This window comes from Acinonyx jubatus, chromosome D1 (genome assembly GCF_027475565.1).
Source record: "Acinonyx jubatus isolate Ajub_Pintada_27869175 chromosome D1, VMU_Ajub_asm_v1.0, whole genome shotgun sequence".
Classification (NCBI taxonomy): Eukaryota; Metazoa; Chordata; class Mammalia; order Carnivora; family Felidae; genus Acinonyx; species Acinonyx jubatus.
In genome coordinates this window covers 43,180,547-43,203,259 of record NC_069390.1, presented here as the reverse complement: position 1 = coordinate 43,203,259, position 22,713 = coordinate 43,180,547, and the positions used below count along the sequence as shown (strand labels likewise).

General features: G+C 43.1%; 1 protein-coding gene across 3 annotated transcripts in view; it reads left to right on the top strand.

Annotated features, from left to right (window-relative positions):
* The window catches only part of INSC (INSC spindle orientation adaptor protein), a 128,660-nt gene extending 122,224 nt beyond the window's left edge, over window positions 1-6,436 (top strand). For all 3 annotated transcript variants that reach the window (XM_053203453.1, XM_015086329.3, XM_015086330.3), the window contains one exon: window positions 5,869-6,436. In XM_053203453.1, coding sequence (XP_053059428.1) covers window positions 5,869-5,882 — 14 coding nt within the window. In that variant the 3' untranslated portion in view covers window positions 5,883-6,436. The remainder of the gene's footprint in view (window positions 1-5,868) is intronic.
* Window positions 6,437-22,713: the final 16,277 nt, after the last annotated feature.

Below are 22,713 nucleotides of genomic sequence, written 5' to 3'. Positions count from 1 at the left end.
AGGTGGTGTTGGCCATGCCATGGTGTGAACTGGAATGGGAACTAGGGGATGGATGTTTCCTGCCTGTTCCCAAAGGGGCATTGTGAGGAAAGCCTTCCTTCCTCTCGGACAGAGCCCCTTTGCTGGCACTCTTCCAGCTTTCTAGCTCCCCTGTCTTTTGTGGAGTAGGACTGGAGGTGGTAGGACAGAACAGAAAGTGTGATTCACCAGGATCTTCAACCTGAACCCAACAAGGGCATCTTGGGAGGTCCCCACCCAACTTCTCCTTGCTGTTTGGGTCCACCATGAAAGAATAAACCATACCAGATGGGAATGCATGCCTAGTCTCTATATTCCTCCCTGCTGGGGCTCCACTGAATCCCAAAGCAGAGCAGCTTCCAGCTGGAAGCCAAAGGGAACAGGGAAGCCATTGTATAAACAGGCCATTTGACTTTCAGAAGGGAGTGCCAGATTCTTGGCTGGTCCTCAGAGAATGCAAGGGGGAAGCGATGGATCTGAAGACCCTTCAAGCTGTTTCACAGTAAAACCCCCTCCTCACCCCATCATTTTTTAGACTGAGCTCTTCTCATTTCTGGGAGCATCATATTGTCATAGAGACAGCAGGGCGTTACAGCCAGACACATCCATCTTGGTTTTGCCATTAATGAGCTGTGTGACATTGGGTGGGTCACTAAGTGGTTATAAATCTTAGTCAATAAATATTTACCAAGTGGTTCTATGTGCCATGCACACTTCTAAGCCACGGAGATATGGCTGTGGGGGGGAAAAAGAAGACAAACATCTCTGCTCTCATGGGGCTTTGATTCTGATACATGCAGAACACCCTTAACTTTTTTGTGCCTTGGGCAATCTGGTAAAGCTTCTGTTTCCCTTCTAAGAATAATGTTTCAAATGCATAACCCAAAATATATAGAATTAAGAAGGAAACCAATTCTATTAAAATAATTATTAGAGTATTTATATATATGGTATATTAATATACATACTTTTAATTAACACATTAAATAAGAGATAGCAGTGGGTCTAATGAGTATTGTAACCTTGACTAGCAAGAAGCATAAATGATATTTGAAGGTACCTCCAACAAGTGTACGGGGATATGAAAGGATCTGTGATTTTTATTGGTCCACAAGTCATAGGAATTGCTGAGACTTTGTGGTTGGTTGCTGCATTCACAACTGAAGGAGAGGCTGAGTTTCAGTTGGAAGTTAATAAGCGTAATGATATAATTTTTTCCTCCAAGTTCACAGGCCTTCTGAATTCTGTCTGGCTGAGTGCGTCAAGTGGAGAGAGTTAATGCCGGGCAAACCCAATCATTGGCCCCAACTACCATTATCTCCACAACTCGGGAAGCCCACAGGTGCCCAGCACTACAAGGCCCTGAGGCAATGGTGGGAAACCAGAAAGCTCCATTCATATATGTGGGCTTGTCACAATTCCTTTTCCATTTTTATTATTAGTTTGAAGTGAAATACACAGAAGGGCTTGGCTACCATCATCAATCACTTGAAGGACTTTCCAGTGGAAAAAGGATTACATTTCTCACCGAAGATGGGTCGTTGGATGCTGAAGAGAGCCCTTCCCTCCCTAAACCACCCTCCTTGTGGTTGCTGGGCTAATCCTAATATTACAATCAAGACACTAACACGATCAGCCCTTCCATGGTTCTCCATTATCTATGGCCTGCTGTCTGGCTCCAGCATACCCCTGGGGGCCTACAGGCCCTGTCCAGCTTGTCTAGACCAGAGTACTGTGAGCCACTATGACACTGTGCCTTGGCCCTCGTCCTAAGCAGATGCCCTTTCTGTGGCTTTGCCAGCAGCCTCCTCAATCTCGGACCAAAATCCCTCTCCTCTATGGAGTGTCCTGGGAGGCATCTATGGCTCAAAGACAGCATGCACCTGGACCTGCTGGCTTAGATTTTTTTTTATTCAGTAGGAAGAAGGTTATGTTATCCAGTGTACCTGGTGTTCTAAGGGGAGGCTCTTGGAATTCAAATACAGGCCTGTCTAATGCTGAAGGTCTTGACTTCTTGGCCAGGCCATCTTGTTTTCAGTCATGTTTCTCCCCCATGTCTAATGGCCCTGGTCTTGCCACCTTGGCTCATGGCAGGTATTTGTATTTCTCTCCCTCTAGTCTGGAACCTTCCTAGGGATGGGGCCCTTTTCCAGGTCTTAGTATCTCCATAGGACATTAGGTTTGTTCACTGTTTTTTGCCTGCCTGAGGGACTGGTAGTCTTGTCTCCCCACCCTTGGGCCCCAGAATTGGAGGGTGTTCTTGGTTTGGCTCCCAGAAGGGGCTCCACATTGGAGTGTGGTCCCCTGGCTGCTGAGATGGGGGCCGCCAGAAGCCTGGCCTGGCAGATGGAGTTGGAGGCTACCTCTCCTGCCCTCCCCAAGGCCTTCTTCTCAGCTTCAAAGTCTCTCTTCAGGTGGAAGGAGGACATTTCAATTATCGTGTCCCACATCTGGGAAAGTGGCAGTGCAGATTGCCTTTCGCAAACAGAATTGATTTTTCCTTAATGAGACGGCTGTCAGTGGGCTGCTGGGCTTGTTTAATGCTTGGGTGTTTTCAGACTGTCTGGGAATGAGATCCTGGGATGACTGGCTGTTAACCCTTTGAGGGAAGCAGAGATGCAAAGAAAGGCTTCAGAAGGCTGAAGGGTCCTTTGAGCCCCGGGACACTGAGGAGGGGGTGCTCAGGGTTGGTTTGGGTTCTTGTCCTGCAGTCTTCCTGGGAACCCTGGGAAGATGAGGGTGTTTATTTGCCTTTGTGTTTTCTCAGGTCTATTTCCTAGTTCACCCCTTCTTTTCCTCTCCCTCTCTCTCTCTTCTCCCATTTTCCCTCTTCCCTCTCATTTTATTTTTTGCTTTTCTCTCCTCTAGATGTTGCCTCCTTTCTCAGGTTTCTTTTCTATCTCTCCTTCTTTCCTTTTCCCACCTTCTTTTATCCCCTTAGTCCTCTCCACCAACTCCCTCCTCTGCCTCCCTTGCCGGCTCCTCCCCTGCTCCTACCTCCATCCTATTATCCCCCCACCCCCTGGGCTCTCTCTCTTTTTCTTTGTCACCATTTCTGTCTCTCTCCATCTCCCTCTCATGCTTGATCTCTTTTCTTTACCAGTTCATCTCTCTCTGTTTTATTTATTTATTAAAAAATTTTTTTAATGTTTTATTTATTTTTAAGACAGAGAGACAGAGCATGAGTGGGGAGGGGCAGAGAGAGAGGGAGACACAGAATCTGAAGCAGGCTCCAGGCTCTGAGTTATCAGCACAGAGCCCGATGTGGGGCTCGAACTCACGAACTGTGAGATCATGACCTGAGCTGAAGTTGGATGCTTAACCAACTGAGCCACCCAGGTGCCCCTGTCTCTCTGTTTTAACTATTCCTTCTTGTTCCATTTCTCTGTTGTCTCTCTTTCTCTATTTTCTTCTTGTACCTCATTCTCTCTCCTTATGAGTCTATTTTCTCCCCATTTCATCTTTCTTTGTCCCTTCCTGTCTCTTGCTTTATTTTTACCCCTGATGATGTAAAATACATCAATGGCCTCGTAGCCTCCTCTCCTGAAGATTTCTGTTTCCATCTTTGTGCCTTTTTTACACTAATGGAGTGATTTCTCCTAACTGGAGCCAAGAGGAATCAGAAAGTGCTATGGAGTTCAGCCTCTTTATTTTTTTTTTTTAAGTTTATTTATTTTGAGAGAGAGAGAGAGAGAGAGCGATGGAGTGTGTGCAGGGGTGGGGGAGGGGTAGAGAGAGAATCCTAAGCAGGCTTTGCGCTGTTAGCCTGGAACCGATGCCGGGCTCAAACCCACAAAGTGTGAGATCATGACATGAGCTGAAATCAAGAGTCGGATGCTTAACTGACTCAGCCACCCAAGCACCCCTCAGCCTCTTTAGTCGTTAGGGGCAATCACACCCCAGGAGAGGCAGGACGCACTAGTGAGAGACTCCTGTAGTCTACTTCTTGTCACTAGGTTTCAGACCCTTCTCACTTGCATAGAGACACATGTCCCTTTTTCTTGATCCAGCTTAGACCTGGCAGCACCTGTTTGTCCAACAGCCAACCTAAGCCTTCCTCTCTTTTCACCAGCTTGGTGGTTTCTCAGCAATAGGTATAGGTAACGAGCTCTCTGCCTGCCTTGGACTCAACGTAATAAGCCAGTGTCCTGGGCTTGCAGCATCCTGCCTGTGTGTATGGGTATGAGGGTCCTGGAGTGGGACTGCCATGCAGTCTTGGGAAGGCCCCTTTCCCTCACTGAGCCTTTGTCTCCTTATTTCCAAGCTGAAGATCATGATACTTACCTTGTAGTAGTATCCTGTAGGGATTAAATGAAATACTATGTGTAGATACTCCCTTGCTATTCCATTTATTTATTTATTCATTCATTCATCCATTCATTCATTCATTCTCTTCTGCCATTCCAGGTATTCTCCTCTCTTTGTTTCCCAACTCCTGCCTTGTTGTGTACAGGTATAAGAAGAGGGAAGGTATTAATATGCATTGAACACTTAGTACACACTGCCTCAGCTGACCGGTAAAGAGGTCTAGCTAGGTGCACAGGCTACACTTACAGCTTCAGGTTGCTCTAGTGATAGAATTCGTTTTTTAAAGCACGTATTTTGTTTTGTTTTTAATTTTTTAATGTTTATTTACTTTTGAGAGAGACAGAGACAGAATGTGAGTGTGTTGGGGCAGAGAGAGAGGGAGACACAGATCTGAAGCAGGATCCAGGCTTTGAGCTGTCAGCACAGAGCCCGACACAGGGCTCGAACGTATGAACTGTGGGATCGTGACCTGAGCCTAAGTCGGATGCTCAACCGACTGAACCACCCAGGCGCCCCTTCATTTTTTTTTTTTAACAAATATTTATTGAGCCCTGTGCCAAACCTTGTTCTACCTGCTATAGATACAGAGAAAAATAAAAGAGTCTCTATCTTTGAGGAGCTCAGAGTCTAGTGTGGGAGACAAACACCCACAAGCCAGTTGCAGCCACGGGTGAGAAGGTTGAGGTCAGCCCAGGGGCTATGGGTGCACAGAGGAAGGAGGGGCTGTCTCTGTTTCAAGGACTCTGGGAAGGTTTCCCAGAAGAGGTGATGGTGGGCCATACCTCACAGGATCAATGCACCTGCTGGCTAAAAAAGAGTGGAAGGGTGGAGAGGGACTTTGAGCTGAGCAAGGTCACACAGGCATAAAACAGGATAGTTTGCTCAGGGAGGAGTGAAATGCCCAGCGTATGGGGGCCTGGGCCGTGGTGTACATTCTGTCCCCACTCCTCCTACTCATCTCCATCTTGGTGGCAGACTCTCCTTCTCCTTCAGCTTTATGACCTTCCTTCCTCTCTCTTCTCCCACTTCCCCATCCCATGATGCTTTGTCAGAACTTTGCTGAATTTATGGCTAAATAAATAGCCCTTGCTATTCTCAGGCTACTCTAGGGACCTGGAAGCAAGGCTGTTATTCCACTGCTGCTTCTGGTAGATATGGTCTCTAGCATGAACAAATCTTGAGCTTCAATATGTCAGTAAGTTGAGCAGGTTTTTTAAATGGCAGATCTTTGGAATAACCAGATTCCTCAGGTGATTGAAAAACCAAAGTGGCAAGACCATTATTAAGATCATGAAGGCTTTCAGATGACATCCACCATAATGACCAACATGCCAATGACACCGGATGACCAAGTGATAAGGTTACTGTAGTGACCAGGTAACCAAAAGGACTATATGACTAAGGTGTCAGGTGACCAAGGTGACGATTAGCTCAAATTGACTAATAAATGAGCTACTTGTACTTCCCAGGACCGTTGAAGGAAATACATGCACCTGAGCAGAGCCTGGTCTGACCTGCCTCATTTCTTCTGTTTCTCTCTAGGCTGCTCTGCGTAGACTGGCTGGAGTTTGCCCGGAAGGCCTCCAGGACTCCGACTTCCAGCAACTGGTCCAGCCCCGGCTTGTGGACTCTTTCTTACTCTGCAGCAACATGGAGGAGAGCTTTGTGTAGGAAGGGTGGGAGAGGAAAGCCATTTGGCCCCCTTCTCATGCCCCCTCTGAGTACATTCCTGCGATCAACCTGAGTACCCATCAGCTCCCTCACCTCTTTATTTATACTTAATTTATTTTTTACATGAAATGGACAAGGGCTAAATACTCTAGTAACATCAGGCAGTCTGTGGTCCTAGGAGTCTTTTTTGTTTTTATTTTTGACTTCTGTGACTTTTCAGTTGCAGATGTTGAAATGCATAGTGACTAATATGGCAGACTGTCATGGGCGATTTCCCTTCATCTTGCTTTCTCTATTTTCACTATGTAACCTTGCCTCCTTCTCCTCCACTTTGGAACCAGGGTATGCTAACTGCCCAGCAGTCTTTTGGCTTTTTTTCTTTTTAAGTTGGCTTGCTCCTTTCTAAAAGATTTTAAATAAATTTCATAGTTGGACAGAACATACTAGAAGGAAAGCTTTATTCTATACTAAATGAAATCATACGAAATGTGTCTTGTGTTTTCAGATTAAATTCCATCTTAGACTTAAGTTCTTAATTCCTACGGTTTCATGTCACAAAATCTTTTCCAACTATTAAAACTCCATAGAGAGTTGTATTGTTTTCATAAGCGCACGAATGGGTCAAATTCTAAGGGGTTTAGTGAGAAGTCAAAGAGATTTCCAAAGTCCCCAGAAACTCAGTTTCCTTAGGCTTTTTTGCTCTTGTGTAACTTCCTGGTGAGTAGGATCCTCAGAGGAGGTGTTAGTAAATGATACCTTTTCAAAAGTATACTTTAAAGTAGCGGTGTGCTACATCTTGCTCACACCAGTTTGCAAGCGACAATTGTGAGAATTTGCCCCCAGTTCTGCATTCAGTGGTCTCATTTTGGTAGCTTGAAATTGGTAATGGCGGGAGTATTCGTACCACAGAAATTAGATGATGTTATAATTCAGAGCTTTTTGTTTTTGTTTTTAAGAACTGGTTTATCCATCTCATTGCTTGAAAGTATCACAAGAATCTGTAAATCCTTCTGAGAGGCTTAATATCATCGTATTGTGATATGATTTTATATAATTCAAGAAACATTTCTTGAACTCATATTACTATTCTAAACGAGTTAACCTAATGTATCATGTCCTGAGCTAAGCATTTCACATGTATTATCTCACTTATTTCTGATAAGAATCACGTAAGACGTCACTATATTATTAAATTACTGTCCAAGATCACTAACTAGTAAGTGGTACCAGGATCTGAACCCAGAAATATCTATTACCAGAGCCTTTGGTCTGAAATCTTATGCTCTTAGAGAACGGTGATGTGAGGGGCTTTCTACCTAAAATGATGATGAAGAAAATGGTGATAATCATAGTAATAGAAAACACTTGTACAATATTTACCATGTGCCAAGCACTTTTTATATCATTTTATATATCCTTATCAGTATACATTAATACTTATTGCTATATATGATTTATTCAGTCATTATGCAACTCTATGAGGTAGGTATTATACCCATCTTACAGATGAGAAAACAGAGGAAACTCATTTTTCACAGTTGACCATGGAGCTGAAGTAGCAAGTAAATGGAAGGCCCTGGACTCAGACCAAGGTCTTCTGAGTGCTGATACCAAGCTTCAACTTTCAGGAAAAAGAAGGAATACGATTACAAACATTTTTTTTTAATGTTCACTTATTTTTGAGAGACAGAGAGACAGAGCGTCTCTGAGCAGGGGAGGGGCAGAGAGAGACAGAGACACAGAATCCGAAGCGGGCTCCAGGCTCTGATTGTCAGCACACAGCCTGATCTGGGGCTCGAACTCACAAACCGTGAGATCATGACCTGAGCCAAAGTCGGTTGCTCAACCAACTGAGCCACTCAGATGCCGCAGGAACAAGATTTTTGATGTATCTCACTGAGTTATGCAAATTATCCAAATGTTGACACCTTTCATCATATGATAACGAATTTGATTAATATCACTCCTGATGTCTTCATTGGCTTGAAAGCTCAAATTTTATCATTGGCAACAAATACTGTCAGTTGTTTCCCTTGAGGAAACAAGCTCACTTTGTTTGTTTTTGTGACGATGTCTGCCAAATACTTCAGTCTCGGTAACCATAGTTTTTCTGTCAATTATTTTCTCAAGTGAAAATAGTCTTCCATGGGAAGTAATGAGTTCCCTTTGCAATTCAAACAATCACACAAGTGCTTTTTTCTTGAAACTGACACCCATCCTAGTTCAGCCCGCAGCGGAAGTGCCTTAAGTGAAATTCTCATGCCAGCACTCAGACCATGAAAAGAAGACACCTCCTAAAGGGTCAGTATTTAACTGTTCACCATTTTTTACTACCTCATCAGGGATATTTCTAAGTGAAATTGGTAGTTGAAATTGGTAGTTGAAAGTGGAGGCAGTAATGAATACGATGAGTATAAGAATGGCCTGGTGCTACCTTGATCGTACTAAGGTACAATTTTGCCTACCATGGCTTTCGCACAATTAGTACAAGTATCAACAAGTGACGAAAGGTAAACACACGATACTGAAGAAGAACAAAATTGGAAGACTGACACTACCTGACTTCAAAGCTTTCTGCAAAGCTACAGCAATCAAGACAGTGTGGTATTGGTACAAGAATAGACAAGTAGATGATGCGAACAGAATAAAAGCCTAGAAATACACCCCCCCCCCCAATATAGTCAATTGATCTTTGACGAAGGAGCAAAGACAATAAAGTGGAACAAAGATAATCTTTTCAACAAATGGTCCGGGAATAACCGGACACCCACATGCAAAAAGAAACAAAGAAATCTAGACACAGATTATATCCTTCACGAAAATGAATTCAAAATGGATCACACAGCTAAATCTAAAACAGAAAAGTATAAAACTCTTAGAAGATAATATAGGAGAAAATTGAGATGGCTTTGGGTGTGATGATGATGGCTTTTTAGTTACAACATCAAAGTCATGATCCACGAGAGAAATAATGGATAAGCTAGACTTCATTGAAATCAAAAACTTCTGTGACAGGCAATGCCAAGAGAATGAGAAGACAAGCCAAGACTGGGAGAGAATTCTGTGAAAGACACATTTGGTAAAGGTCTATTCTCCAAAATGCACAAAGAACTCTCAGAATTTGACAATAACAAAATAAACAGCCTTATTAGAAAATGAGCTGAAGACCTGAACAGATGCCTCAGCAAAAAGGTGTGTAGATCACAAGTAAGCAAATTAAAAGATGCTCTATCATGTAATAAGGAAATTCAAACTACGACAATGAGATACTACTACACGCCTATCAGAATGGCCCACATCTGGAACACTGACACCAATTCTGGCGAGGATGTGGAGAGCAGGAACTTTTGTTCATTGCTGATGGGAATGCATATGGTACCAGTCACCTCACGAGACAGTGTGGCGGCTTCTTACAAAACTAAACATACTCTTACCATACAATCCAGCAATCATGCACCTTAGTTTTTACTCAAAGGAGTTAAGACCATGACCACACAAAAACTTGCACATGGATGATCGTAGCAGCTTTACCCATAATTACCAAAACTTGGAAGTAACATGGCCTTCAGTAGGTAAGTTGATCAATAAATTAGTGTATCCAGACCATTGATGCTATTCAGCACTAAAAAGAAATGAGCTATAAACCCACGAAAAGACCAGGAGGAACTTTAAATGCATATTACTAAGTGAAAGAGGCCAATCCAAAAAGGTTATATATTGTATGATCCCAATTATATGACATTCTGGCAAAAACAAAACCATGGACAGTAAAAAGATCACTAGTTGTCAGGAGTTGGGGTGAGAATGGTGAACAGGCAGAGTGCAGGGGATTTGGGGGGCAGTGAAGATACTCTGTATGATACCATATGGTGGATACATGTTATTATACATTTGTTCAAACCCATGGAATGAAAAACACCAAGAGTGAACTCCAATGGAAACTGCGGACCTTGGGTGATGATGGTGCGTCAGTGTAGCCTTATCAAATGTGCCACTCTGGTGGAGGATGTTGACAATGGGGAGGCTGCTTATGTGTGGGGACATGGTGTATGTGGGAAATCTCTGTACCTTCCCCTCCATTTTGCTGTGAACCTTAAGCTAAACAAATGAAGTCTTAATAATAAAGGATAGGAAGAATGAAGAAGAAGAAGAAGAAGAAGAAGAAGAAGAAGAAGAAGAAGAAGAAGAAGAAGAAAGAAGAAGAAGAATAAAGGATAGGAAGAAGACCTAAGACTGAGGGAACCAAGAGCCTATTCAAAGGCGCTGGGACTCATGGCACAATGGAAGCTTCCACGTAAGATTCTGGGCGAGAGCACTCTGCCTTGGGGGAACTGCAGCTCAGTCATGTCTTTCCTCTGGCTATATTCAACTTCGGAATAATTCCCGTACCTCTAACAATATCTTTTGTAACACCCACAAATGCATGCTGTTGCACAGAAGGGAAACTTTATTAATAAGCGAAAGAGGAGGAGGAAGAAAAAGAAGCCCGACACAAAGTAGAAAACTCAGGCCAAAGGCTGGAAGGGTCTGTTTTTCTGTTGTCTGTTTTTAAATCAGGTTATTCAGACAGACAGAACTTTTGAAAAAGAACGTTTGCAAGCGGAATGAAAGGGTGGCATCAGGCTGTGGATGGAATTTACAGTTAGAACCCGGTGATCTAGGAGAGCTCCATGACCTTCCTCTCTAGGCTGTAAAGGGTGGAGGCAGGAGGGCGGGACGCAGTCTCAGCTGATAAGACCCTCAAAGCCCCTGGATTCTCCAGCAGCCTGCAGCACAGACTGTGTGTTTGGCTGCATCTGTGACAGCTTCTGGGCCTCTGGGGCAGGGAATCCCACTCTGAGACTCAGAACAAGGGCGGGGGCGGGGGGGGGGGGGGGAAGGAGACTTTCTTCATAGCTCAGTGGCTCCACCTGAAGTCTGCCCCAAGGTCAGAACTGGTGCTGATCCGATTTAGTGAGTGCTTTCTGCCGGCAGTAAATGACATGTATTAACCCTCCCAATTCTCACATTCGCGCATTAGTTATCGGTACTAATATTCGCATTTGCCATTACAGATGTGGAAATGAGGCTTGGAGAGGTTAAGTAATGTTGCCAAAATCGAATAATTAATACAGATGTGGGGACTGAAACCACACCTGTCTGACTTCAGACATTTATTAGGAGGAAAGCAGGCAGTCAGCACGAGGCACCTACGAGAAGGTAGATACGGTTCCGGACTTTCATAGAACCATAATCCTCCAGCGAATATACCATGAGGGTCTGCCTCAGGCTCAGGAAAGGAAAGTAAAAATGAGTAAGTGCTGGGATTACTTGTGATTTTGGTTGTCAATAAGCCAAAGCCCTTAGAAAAGCTGCAAAGCACACCGTGTAAAACAAATACGAGCTCCGCAACCTATCTCAGTTTGAATCCTGGTTCTACTGCTTCCTCACTGTGTGACTTTGGACAAGGCACATAACCTCTCTGTGCCTCAGTGTCCTCATCTGTAAGAGGGGAGAAGGATAGCATCTTAATCACAGAATTGTCAGAATTAAATGTGTTAAGACCTGGAAAGGGCTTAGAATAAAGCCTAGTGACAGATGTTTAAGAAATGTGGCCACAGTTGAAGTCCCAGATCCCACCTTTGCATGTATTCGGATTACCTGGTCCCTCTTGATAGTGCCTCATGTATAAACCCATAGTGTGTTAGAAACAGACTTTAATCCTGCAAAGGATGTAGGGACTATCTAGTCCCATCTCTACATCCTACACTTAGGAGTAAAAAGACTGGTCTAGAATTACAAAGCAAATTAATGGAAGAGCTGGGACTTGGGTCCACAAAATAACAACTACTATCCTTTGTTGGAGAACCTGCTCTGTGCCAGGCACTGTAACATACATGACTTCACTGCATTTCTAAGACAACCCTGTTAAATAGCCTTTATTAATCCCTTTGTATGAATAAGGACTGAGGTTCAGAGAGACTTTACATCTTGCCCAATGCCATGTAACTGGTAACAGAAGACAAGATCTAAGCAAAGACTATCTGGCCCCCAAGCCATGTTCATTCCACTTCGGGGCACGTGTGTTTTATTGCATCCACATACACGTAAGCTCAAACACCAGCTTGATTTTAAAAATATAAATACAATGTTTTGGCAAATTCTGAACTTTCTCTTTACTTGAAAAAATAGTTTTCATTTTTAATTACATAATTGTTAAGCACAGATGCATGAGCTTAGTTATTCATTTGTTAAAATTACAATAATAGATATGAAGATTATTTCAGGGAGAAAGAATAGGAATGAGACAGTGAAATATAACTTAATCAAAATAGAAATCCTGGGCAGTTCCTGATCAATACCACCAACACCTCTAAAACAGCTACTCCTTCATCTAGTTTCAGAATAAAGCATCAAAGACAAATCAAAGTAGACACTCTGTGTTATCAATTCCATTTTTAAAGCAATGACAACCTTTGAAAACAATTGTTTTAAAATTCCTTTTTGTTAGAGATTTCTGATGGTCCCTTTGTAGAGATCCTATTTATGTCTACAGTCTTACAGTCTCCTTCCCTGTGATTTTTATATGTAATTTCTCTATAGCATTTGAGGCTATACATGACTGATGAAAGCAGAAATTAGAGGTGTGTGTGTGTGTGTGTGTGTGTGTGAAAGAGAGAGAGAGAGAGAGAGAGAGAGAGAGAGAGAGAGAGAGAGAGGGAGATTGTTTCAGACTTAAGACACTCAAAAGAAACCATGGATTCCAAATAGAAATCCATAGAAAAATCCATAAAGGGCTATTTGCATATTTTCAAATTTTGGATCACATAAAAAATGACTCTTGTCATTTACATGGCGTTTTCTTTAAAGTCCATGGCCACTCTCTTCCCCACTCTGAGACTGAATCAGCCCCACTGCAGCTGTGTCCCACCGTCAACCTTTCAGTCATCTCTCATTTTGGTGCAGGCCATGGTGACCACTTTGACAGCGGGGATGTAGGAGTGACTACTTGTGAGTGAGACTCCTCTGGCTTCTGCCCTCACGGAAGGCCGGGAGAGGAAAAGCTTTCAGGGCTGTTTTTCAGCTCCATCTTGGCTGCCCCCGCTGCCCCCAAGCTGTGCTGTGCTTTCTGCTAAATCGACTAGTCCCTTGAGGTGCAAGGTCGGGGAGGGGGAAGCTAATTTTCAATGGTCTTTGAAAAATTTGTTCTTGAGCCTGCAAACATATTAAAATGTAGCAATAACTTACCTATACGTTTAAAGTACTTCTAAAGTTAAAAGTTCATCTGGGGAGTTCCATTTAGATGGTTGGTTATGACCAAGGGTGGTTCATTTGACTCATCTGGGGTCATTCATTGCCTTGTACCTGGTTGGCACTTTCCTCATGGAGGTCTTTAGAGAGAATTTCTAGTTTTGAACAAGACATTTTAAAGGCCCATATAGCAGGCAAGGAAAGTGGAGGTCTTTCACATCCAACCTCATTACTCACCTCCAGAAGACAAGTCCGATCTGATTTACCAGCATTTTACTCAAGGGATCCAGTATTTGGGAGTGACATGGAGCTCTCTTATCTGGGTCCTTCAGACAGTGATAAAGGTGGAGGTACACAAAAGCAGAAGGTGCTCACGAATGTCAGATGATATGTCACCAAACAGGAAGAAAATGGTCCTGGGTGAAGGCAGTCAACATCTCTTTCTCTGAAATCGCTCCTCAGGAAGGTTCCTATGACTCCATCCATGCTGGCAGCTCTCCGTCAAATGACCAGTGGACATTTGCACTTTCTCTAAGAACTTGACCAGGATGGCCATGTCATTGTCTATCTCCTGGCACCTGAGTTTGATGGCCTTGTGGAGTACGTCCATGTGCTGGTTGGCCTCCCTCTCCTGCCCATGGTTGGCCACACACACGCCCCTCAGCTGTGCTGTATCTTCTACCTTTAGGATCAAGGCTTCCTTCACTTTGCTGAATCTCAAGTGAGTCATGGCTAAAACCCTTGGCAAGGGAGACCCCAGAGAAGTAGGTGAGGCTCAGGACTGCTCACTTGTAAGAGACTTGGGAGCTTTTCTGCAGAGTTCACATTACTATTTGACTCCCTTTTGTAGGGTTGGACGCTCACCATAACTGTTGATCAAAGGGCGGTGGGGTCAATCTCCTGCCCCAAAGACCAGTTCAGAAGAGTCAGGACCTGGGACACAGAGCTCATCTTCAGTCTCTCTGCCTTCCTCCTACAGGCATGTCCCGTGGGCTGGGAACCCCCAACTGTCACCCCAGGACTCTCTCAAACCAAACTCAGGTCTTAAATACTTATTCTTCAATTAAAATATCTTCCCTCTCTCCTTTGTTGCTTAGTGATATTCCCCAACATTTATTTGGCTCTCCTCCTGCTGCCGGAAACTTCCCAAACGATGGAAACTCCTCAGGCCTGACATCGTGAAATTGCAGGATCACAAAATGCAATTCAAGATCCACATAATCTTGGCAAGGACTGGAACCAGAGAACTCATGTAGTTCAAGCCCAAGACTCATGTATCTGTTATTACTTACTAATCAGATGACATTTTGAACCTTGTAGATATATATTTTTAAATGATTATTTATTTTCAGAAAGAGAGCTCAAGCAGTGGAGGGGCAAAGAGAGAGGGAGACAATCCCAAGCAGGCTTCAGGTCAGCGTGGAGCCCCGTGTGAGGCTTGATCCTATGACTGTGAGATCATGGCCTGAGCCTAAATCAAAAGTCAGACTCCCAACCCACTGAGCCACCCAGACGCCCGGAGCCTTGTAGATATTTTAAATGTTAGTATAGGGAGGATAGTGGTACATTCATACAGGGAAGTACTATAAACAAAGTACCTCAAATCTGCCATGTTGATGCATCTTAAAAACATACTGTTGGATTAAAACAAGTTACACAAGATACCTACGATGTCATTTATATAAACGTTGATGTACACAAAATACTATAAATGTCTGTGGAAAAAATTATAGTTTAAATATTAATTCATGGATAGTATTATGAGTTAAATTTTGCCGCCCCCCCCACACCCTCCAAATTCATATGTTGAAATCCTAACCCTAGTATTGCAACATGACCTTATTTGGAAATGGAGTCATTGTAGACGTAATTGGTTAGGATGAGGTCATACTGGAGTGGGGTGGGCCCCTTATTTATTATGACTAGTGATCTTAGAAATTTGGACACAGAGACAGGCACCTGGGGCAAACACCACATGAGCCTGGAGTTATACTATTAGAAGCTAGAAGCGAGGCCTGGAACAAATCCTTCCCTTGTGCCTTCAGAGGGAGCGTGGCTCTGTCGACATCTTGGTCTCTGATGTCGAGACTCCAGAAATGGGAGGCAATAACTTTTTGTCATTTAGGCTAACCAATCTGTGGCATTTTATAATGGCACCCCCCTCCCCCCGGCAATCGATATAGGTGGGAAGAATACACATGAACTGTGAGATAGTGCTTGTCCTGGGAAGGAAGGGAAGGGAATGGGGTTGAGGAGGAATATATGAGACCTTTAGTTCATTCATAATAAAATAAGAGACCTGCAGTATTTATGGTAAAATCTTACTAATTGTTAAATCTGGGTAGTGAACAGGTGGGTGCTTGTTTATTATTCTGTACACTTTTTTTTAATGTTTATTTTGAGGGAGACAGAGAGAGAGTATGTGTGAACAGGGAGGGGCACAGAGAGAGGGAGAGAGAATACGAAACAGGCTCCAGGCTCTGAGCTGTCAGCACAGAGCCTGACTAGGGACTCGAACTCATGGACCACGAGATCATGACCTGAGCTGAAGTCGGACACTTAACCGACTGAGCCACCCGGGCACCCCTCTATACTTTTCTTAATACGCGAAGTATCCCAAAACTAATCAAAAAGATGTTTAGAGGAGTGTATCAGCATACTTACAGCAATCATGGCACGTTGTCCCTGGTTGCTGATTCTAAAGCCGCAGTAAACTTAATGCCTGGTCCCAACTTTAGCGGGATTAAGCCCGCAGGGTAAGAGATTGAAGTTGCTGAGAAGCAATCCAGGCGGGCAACACAGGGGAAACCAGAGCTGACACAGACTAGATTTATTTTTAGAAGCAACCACCTATTCACGTGCTCCTCCCTTGAAGGCTTTTTATAATTGAGACTGCTTCATTCATCCTGCTTTGGGGTTGAGATGAAAGGTCAGAATTTTACCAATTAGAGGAGTAGATCCTTATGGAAAATACTGTCTCTGAAGTAGTTACAGCTCACACAATGCCCCGTCTGGAGACAGCTCTTCAGGGCAAGGGGTGAGGTAATTTGCTGTGCTCATACTCGACTTGGAGACAATCAAAGAATTCTTACTGACACCTGCTGGACCTTTTGAATACTTCCCGGTCTAAGGTAGAACCAGGAATTCTGGAACACAGCTCCTCACAGGCTGATTTCAGAGCTCTCTGCCCTGGGGCGGGTCTGGTAGCATTCTGGATATGCAACTTGAAATCAAATTTAAGATCTTTTGCTCACTGTACACATTTAGCATAATGCATCCATGACAGAATGAGGCAGGACATCTAGGGTATAATTAACAATCACTATTCTACGACAGTCTCAGCAACACAAATGCCAATTTGCTTGTCAAATTCCAACGAGAGACGAAGGGGCCATGTAGTAACCATACAAAACAGAGTCCTTTTTGTTTCGAGGACCAGACCCAGCAATTGCTCTGTGTAACAGGAAAGGAAATCTTGTCCAATTTTGGTCCCCTGAGCTGTAGATGGAAGTTCACTGCCTGAACATCTCTCCCGAATCAAATTCCAATCCCACTGGTTTTTATGGATCCTTGTGGGAGTCAGTAAAGGTATAAACAGAGGTCCAAGAACCAAGAAGAGGCAATTCAAAGAACTAACACCCAGCACCTTCGCTTGGGTCATGTGGGATACATGCCAATTAAAAGCTCTAGTAGTCATTTGATTTTGTTGTTGCTTAACAAAGACAAGAAAGTGAATTATTACTTGATAACTGTGGTTTGACAGGGAGATTTTTATCTAAAAGTGGGATTATCTTTGAAAATTAATGAAAAGAAGTCCCTTGTGGTATGAATGTTAAAACCTGCTTCTGTAGATAATATTGAAATTACTTTTTTTCCTCCTGAAAAGAAATATTGATCAAGACACAAGTAACTAAATTTTTATCTCTTCCACCCCATAGTCTCCCAATCTAAGAGTTGTATGATTTGAGTTAAAATTAGATTTTCAAGCAAATCTGACTCCTATTTTTATATTTTTGAATGAATGTCAGTTCTCAGATTCTTTCTGTTTAGGAGACAAGATGAAGGAAAAGAAATAAGATTTATGAAAATGCTTGACACTTTACACGCATCTTTGGGTTTTATTTTTAACAGGTACTATTATGCCCATTCTACAGATGGGACACTTTGTCTCAAAGAAGTTCAATAGTTTGCCACCCGTTTCATGACTAGCAAGCAGGAAATCCAGGATAGGAACCCAGTTTTGTCTGACTCAAAAACCCATGCTCTCTCCCTTCGATAACATTGTCTATACTTGATTATAATCGCTGGATGCAAAAATTTACCAAGTTCTACTTGGGTCTCTTTTGTGTACCTAAGCAATTGAAAACGTATGTATATCCAGCATTCAGACTGAAATCCCTTTTCTGTGCTCCAGTGTGGGAGAATATCAGATGGTGAAAATGGCATAGTGATCAGTAGGCAAAAAGTGGTAACAGCAGAGGTGGAGCTTTGGTTTCACGGCCAAGGCCAGCATGAATCCAATCGGCATGGGGCGGTGGAGAGGATTCTTCCCAGCCCAGCCTGACCGGGGGCTGGGGGAGGCCTGGCTCACACTCCCAAGGCCCTGAGTCCTTCTCAGTCTCTAATCTTAGATGCCAGAGACAAGTTTCTAACCCAGTCTTCCCTCCCAGGATGCAGAGTAGTAACTGTAGATATCACCTGGGTCACTCCATCCACTGCAGTCTTGACCAGGTTCTTTAAAAGGCAACCATAGAATGCAGCTGAGAAGCATGTGTATAATGAAGCAGGTGACCAAATTTATTCATTTCATAAATGTTTATCTAGCACCTCTTCTTGATATCATAGGACAGAATGCAGGTATATGGGCCATCTAGATCTAGGTATAAATCCTTGCCGAGTCACTTACTATTTAATCTAGGACTATTATTTCATATCCCGGCACCATATCCATAAAATGAGAATAATGCCAGCACACGGGGTTGTTGTAAGAGTTAGAAAAAAAAATGTGGGATGCATCTAGTATGGAGCTCAGCACATTGAAGGTATAGAACAAAATGCTAGCTATTATTGCTTTTTAAAATGACGCATTTAAAATGATTTTGTGTTGGGGCGCCTGGGTGGCTTGGTCGGTTGGGTGTCCGACTTCGGCTCAGGTCATGATCTCACAGTCCGTGAATTCGAGCCCCGCGTCGGGCTCTGTGCTGACCGCTCAGAGCCTAGAGCCTGCTTCCGATTCTGTGTCTCCCTCTCTCTCTGCTCCTCCCCTGTTCATGCTCTGTCTCTCTCTGTCTCAAAAAAATAAATAAACTTTAAAAAAATTAAAAAAAAATAAAATAAAATGATTTTGTGTTATATGGATGGGATAGAACCTGTGAGAGGCCCAGGGACAAAAACAAACAAAAGAAAAAACCCCCTGAAGAACAGGGAACTGTCGCTATGAGCCTTTGAGAAGTGCACATCCAGTATGAGAACCAGAGACATAAACTCATACGGGTGACAGGGTGGGGTAGGTCCCATGACTGAGGTGAGGCCAAAGTTCTCCAGGAGTGCCTCTTATCCTTTACTATGAGTTAATGTTAGTTACTATTATGATTATAACTAATATAATTAGTTATTATTAGAACTGTTATAACTAATGACTATTAGTTAATGTAAATATATTTTAAAAAGCTACAAATAATATAAGGCCTAAAGACATCGGGGGTCTATTGCTTCCATCAATGCACTTCACCAGAGCAAAACTATGAGCCAGGAATCTCTGGGCCAAAGACGGAAATTAGATACTGTTTCATGTATTAATTCTGACAATTAATAGTGGCTTCCTGTGATGCTCTGTCAGTGGGAATTCTGATAAGAACGGGATAGCATACTCTTCTTATATCAAAGTGGCTATGGGCTTGGATTCTGGAGCCAGGCTGCTCTGTTCCTTGTTTAATCCTGGACAAGCTTCTTAATTTCTTCATGCTTTAATGCCTTCATCTGTAAGATGCTAACAATAGCATACCCAAATCATGGAATTGTGGTCAGAAATAAATTAGTTAATTTAGGAAAGAGCTTAGAACAGCATAGTTAGATATTATTAATATTATTATTGTTGTTGTTATTATTTTCATCATCACTGGTAATTCCTACAAGTGGTGAGGGAGGAGTAATGTAAGAAATTTCTGTAACATTGTTTGCTAGACCTGATCTAACTTCTCTTCTGCCCCATTCTGAGTTTTGAGTTTATTGTCAGCCCTTTGTACACACTGCTTTAGTCCACGTTCCATTTTGGCCTCAGGGAGTCCATTCCACTTTCCTATACCAGAGCCAACATCTAGCAGCAGATTTTCATTCTTTGTGCAATTTCTCAAAGTCCAGTCTTCAAGGTATAGAGTGACATAGTCCCAACCACAGAAAACTTTGTTTGTATTCTTCCAGCCATTTGGTACCTGATTAACCACCTATTTTGCATTAGATTCTTTTTTTTTAAGTTTATTTATTTATTTTGAGGGGGGAGGAGGGGCAGAGAGAGGGAGGGAGAGAGAGAAAATCCCAAGCTGACTCCGCATTGTCAGCACAGAGCTGGATATAGGGCTCGAACTCACAAAACCATGAGATCATGCCCGAAGCCAAAACCAATAGTCAGATGCTTAACTGACTAAGCCACCCAGGTGCCTCAGCATTCGATTCTTTATACCCATCATCTCTGGTACTTAGAATAATCCGACAAAGATGTATTTACAAAGGAGGAAATGGAGACTTAGACCATGTAAGTGGCAATTCAGTTAAGGGGGTAAGATCTGGGATACAAACTTTGATATTTGTGGTTTCAAAGTTTGTGTTTCTTCCTTTCTTACCACATGCTGCATTCCAGAACCTACTGTTGTCAGCACTTGGTTCTAGCACAAGTTAGGGTACAGAAGTTGGCAGTGTTTGTCCTGAGGAATATTGGGAGAGACGGGGAAGTTAGCAGGAGATCCCAGAAAAGAAACAGTCAATGATAGATCAAGTGCAGTCAGGAACCCACTTGTGTGCCAAGTATGAGACTCAGGCTGGACTGACTGGGGTCAGAGGAACAGAGGGGTGGGGGAAGATTCAGAGCTGCAGGGAGGCACAGTAGGAATGTCAGGCACAAAGGGAACAGTGGGACTGGGGCTCAGTGGAGGGGACGGGCAGGACCAGCAGCTTGAAGCAGAGAAGCCTCTCCTAAATTTTGGAGTGTGGGCCAAGACTCCCATCTTGCTGGGTCCTATTATCTTACAAGATACCCCGAGAGAGAGGGGAAAAGGCAGGTGGTAGCTTGTGCTCCCCTTGGAAAATTAACCCTGTAAAAGGGCAAGAGCGCTTGGAACTTCCATTTCCAGCAGTGTGCCAGATACGGGGTACCCTGATTGGCCCTCACTGAAAACAGCTGAAAACAGTGCATAAATTATAGACATCTTATTAAAGGCTCTAATGAGCTGGCAAGAGAATAAGAAGCTATAAACCAAGTGAAAGGAGAAACCCAAGAGGAAGCCTTTTACCAGGAGGGCATTTGCTAAACCGGATGAAAAGGAGCTGTGGTTTTCAGAACCTTGCATGGCACTGCTGAATTAAAACCAAGTCCAGAACGTGCCCGAAGCAGAGGGTCTGCAGAGTCTAAAGAGAAGCCTGCCAGCGCAAAGTTAGGGCTCTAAAGAATTACACCTGCGGTACAAGGATGGGCTAGAAATAAATCCAAACTTCCAACCCAGAAAGCTGGAAGGAAAACCACCTGTCTTGGTCTTTGGCCCCAATACAGGAAAATGTGCGCCACAAGATGGCGCTCACGCGAACTTGTAGTCTGGATTCACACTATTTGGGGGATTAAAAAAAAAATCTCCAGGTCAAGGATTTTGATCAAAGCGGCTCTTTATTCAGAGAAAAGTAAAATTCTCTGTGGAAGAAACAGTTTCAAAGGCCTCAGAGCATTTCCACAGATGAAGTTCTAAGATGTATGAACGCAGTCAACAAAACAAAACAAAACAAAACAAAAACAAAACCCATGTGGAACAAAATGAAATAAAGCCCTTTGAGAAAGGGCCAAAACAACAACAAAAAGAGCCAGACCTACATTAATATAGATGCTTGATTTTTCAAATGCAGTATATAAATAAGAATTTTTTTTCAGAGAAATGAAACGAGGATTCACAATATTTGAAAAGAGCAAGGCTATTATAAGTAACCAAATGCATTTAAAATAGAAACAATAAAACTTTGGGCTGCCTGGATGGCTCAATCAGTTAAGCGTCTTCAACTGATTGTTTTCAACTCAGGTCATGATCTCAGGGTTTGTTGGATGGAGCCCTGTGTGGGGCTCCTCGCTGAAAGCACACAGCCTGCTGGGGATTCTCTCTCCCCCCTCCCTCTCCCCCTCCCCCACTCGTGTTCGCTCTCTCAATCTCTCTCTCTCTCTCTCTCTCTCTCAAAAATAAATAAATAAACTTAAAAAAAGAAACAATAAAACTCCTAAAAATAAGTTAAAAAATAGAGTAATTGAAATGAGAATTCCATAGATGATTTTTTTTAAGTAGGCTTCACAGGCAACAGGGGGCTTGAACTCACGATCCCAAGATCAAGAGTCACGTGCTCTACTGACTGAGCCAGCCAGTCACCTCTCAATAGATGATTTTAAAAGCACATTAGAAGCTGCTACATAGTGAACTGATGAATTGGAAGATATGTCCAAAAAAAAAAAAGTGTCCATAGAAGTCCCTGATGGACAATGTGAAAGAGAGGTTAAGAAAAATGAAATAGAGTCAACAGGTACAACATATGCTAAATTGGAATTCCAGAAAAGGAGGAAGGAAAGGAGGGGGCAGTGATTGTCTTTGAAAAATGTCAGGGCTCAAAATTTTCCAACACTGACGAAAGTCATCACTTTCTCATTCAGAAACGATCGATTTCCCAGCAGGACAAATTAAAAGAAATTCACATGTAGACATATAAAAATAAAACCACAGAATATCAAAGACAAAGACAAGACCTAAAAGTGGGGGGGGGGGTTGGGGGGGAGATGGCTTAAAAAATCATCATTAGCGCAAGAGCTTGTTTTTCAATAGCAAAAATGAAAGGCATCAGTGGAATGCTGCTATCAATGTATTGGTTTTCCACTGCTGCTGTCACAACAAGTTACCACACATTTTAGCAGCTTAGAATAACATAAATGTACGCTCTCCCGATTCTGTGGGTCAGAGGTGTAGGCTGACAGCCCATTTCTCTGCCCTGAGTTTTACAAGGCTAAAACCAAACTGTCAGCCAGGTGGCTTCTTACCGGGAAGAATCCACTTCTAAGTGCACTGTGGTGGTTGGAACAATCCAGTCCCTTGCCGTGGTAGGAGTGGGGCTCTGTTTCTCTGCTGACAATCAGCTGGGGGATGCCCTCAGATCCTGAAGACCTGCCTCTGCTCCTTGAACCTGGGTCTCTCTAGATTCCAGAGCCAGCAACAGTCTCCAATTCTTTTCATGCACAAATCTTTCCGTCTT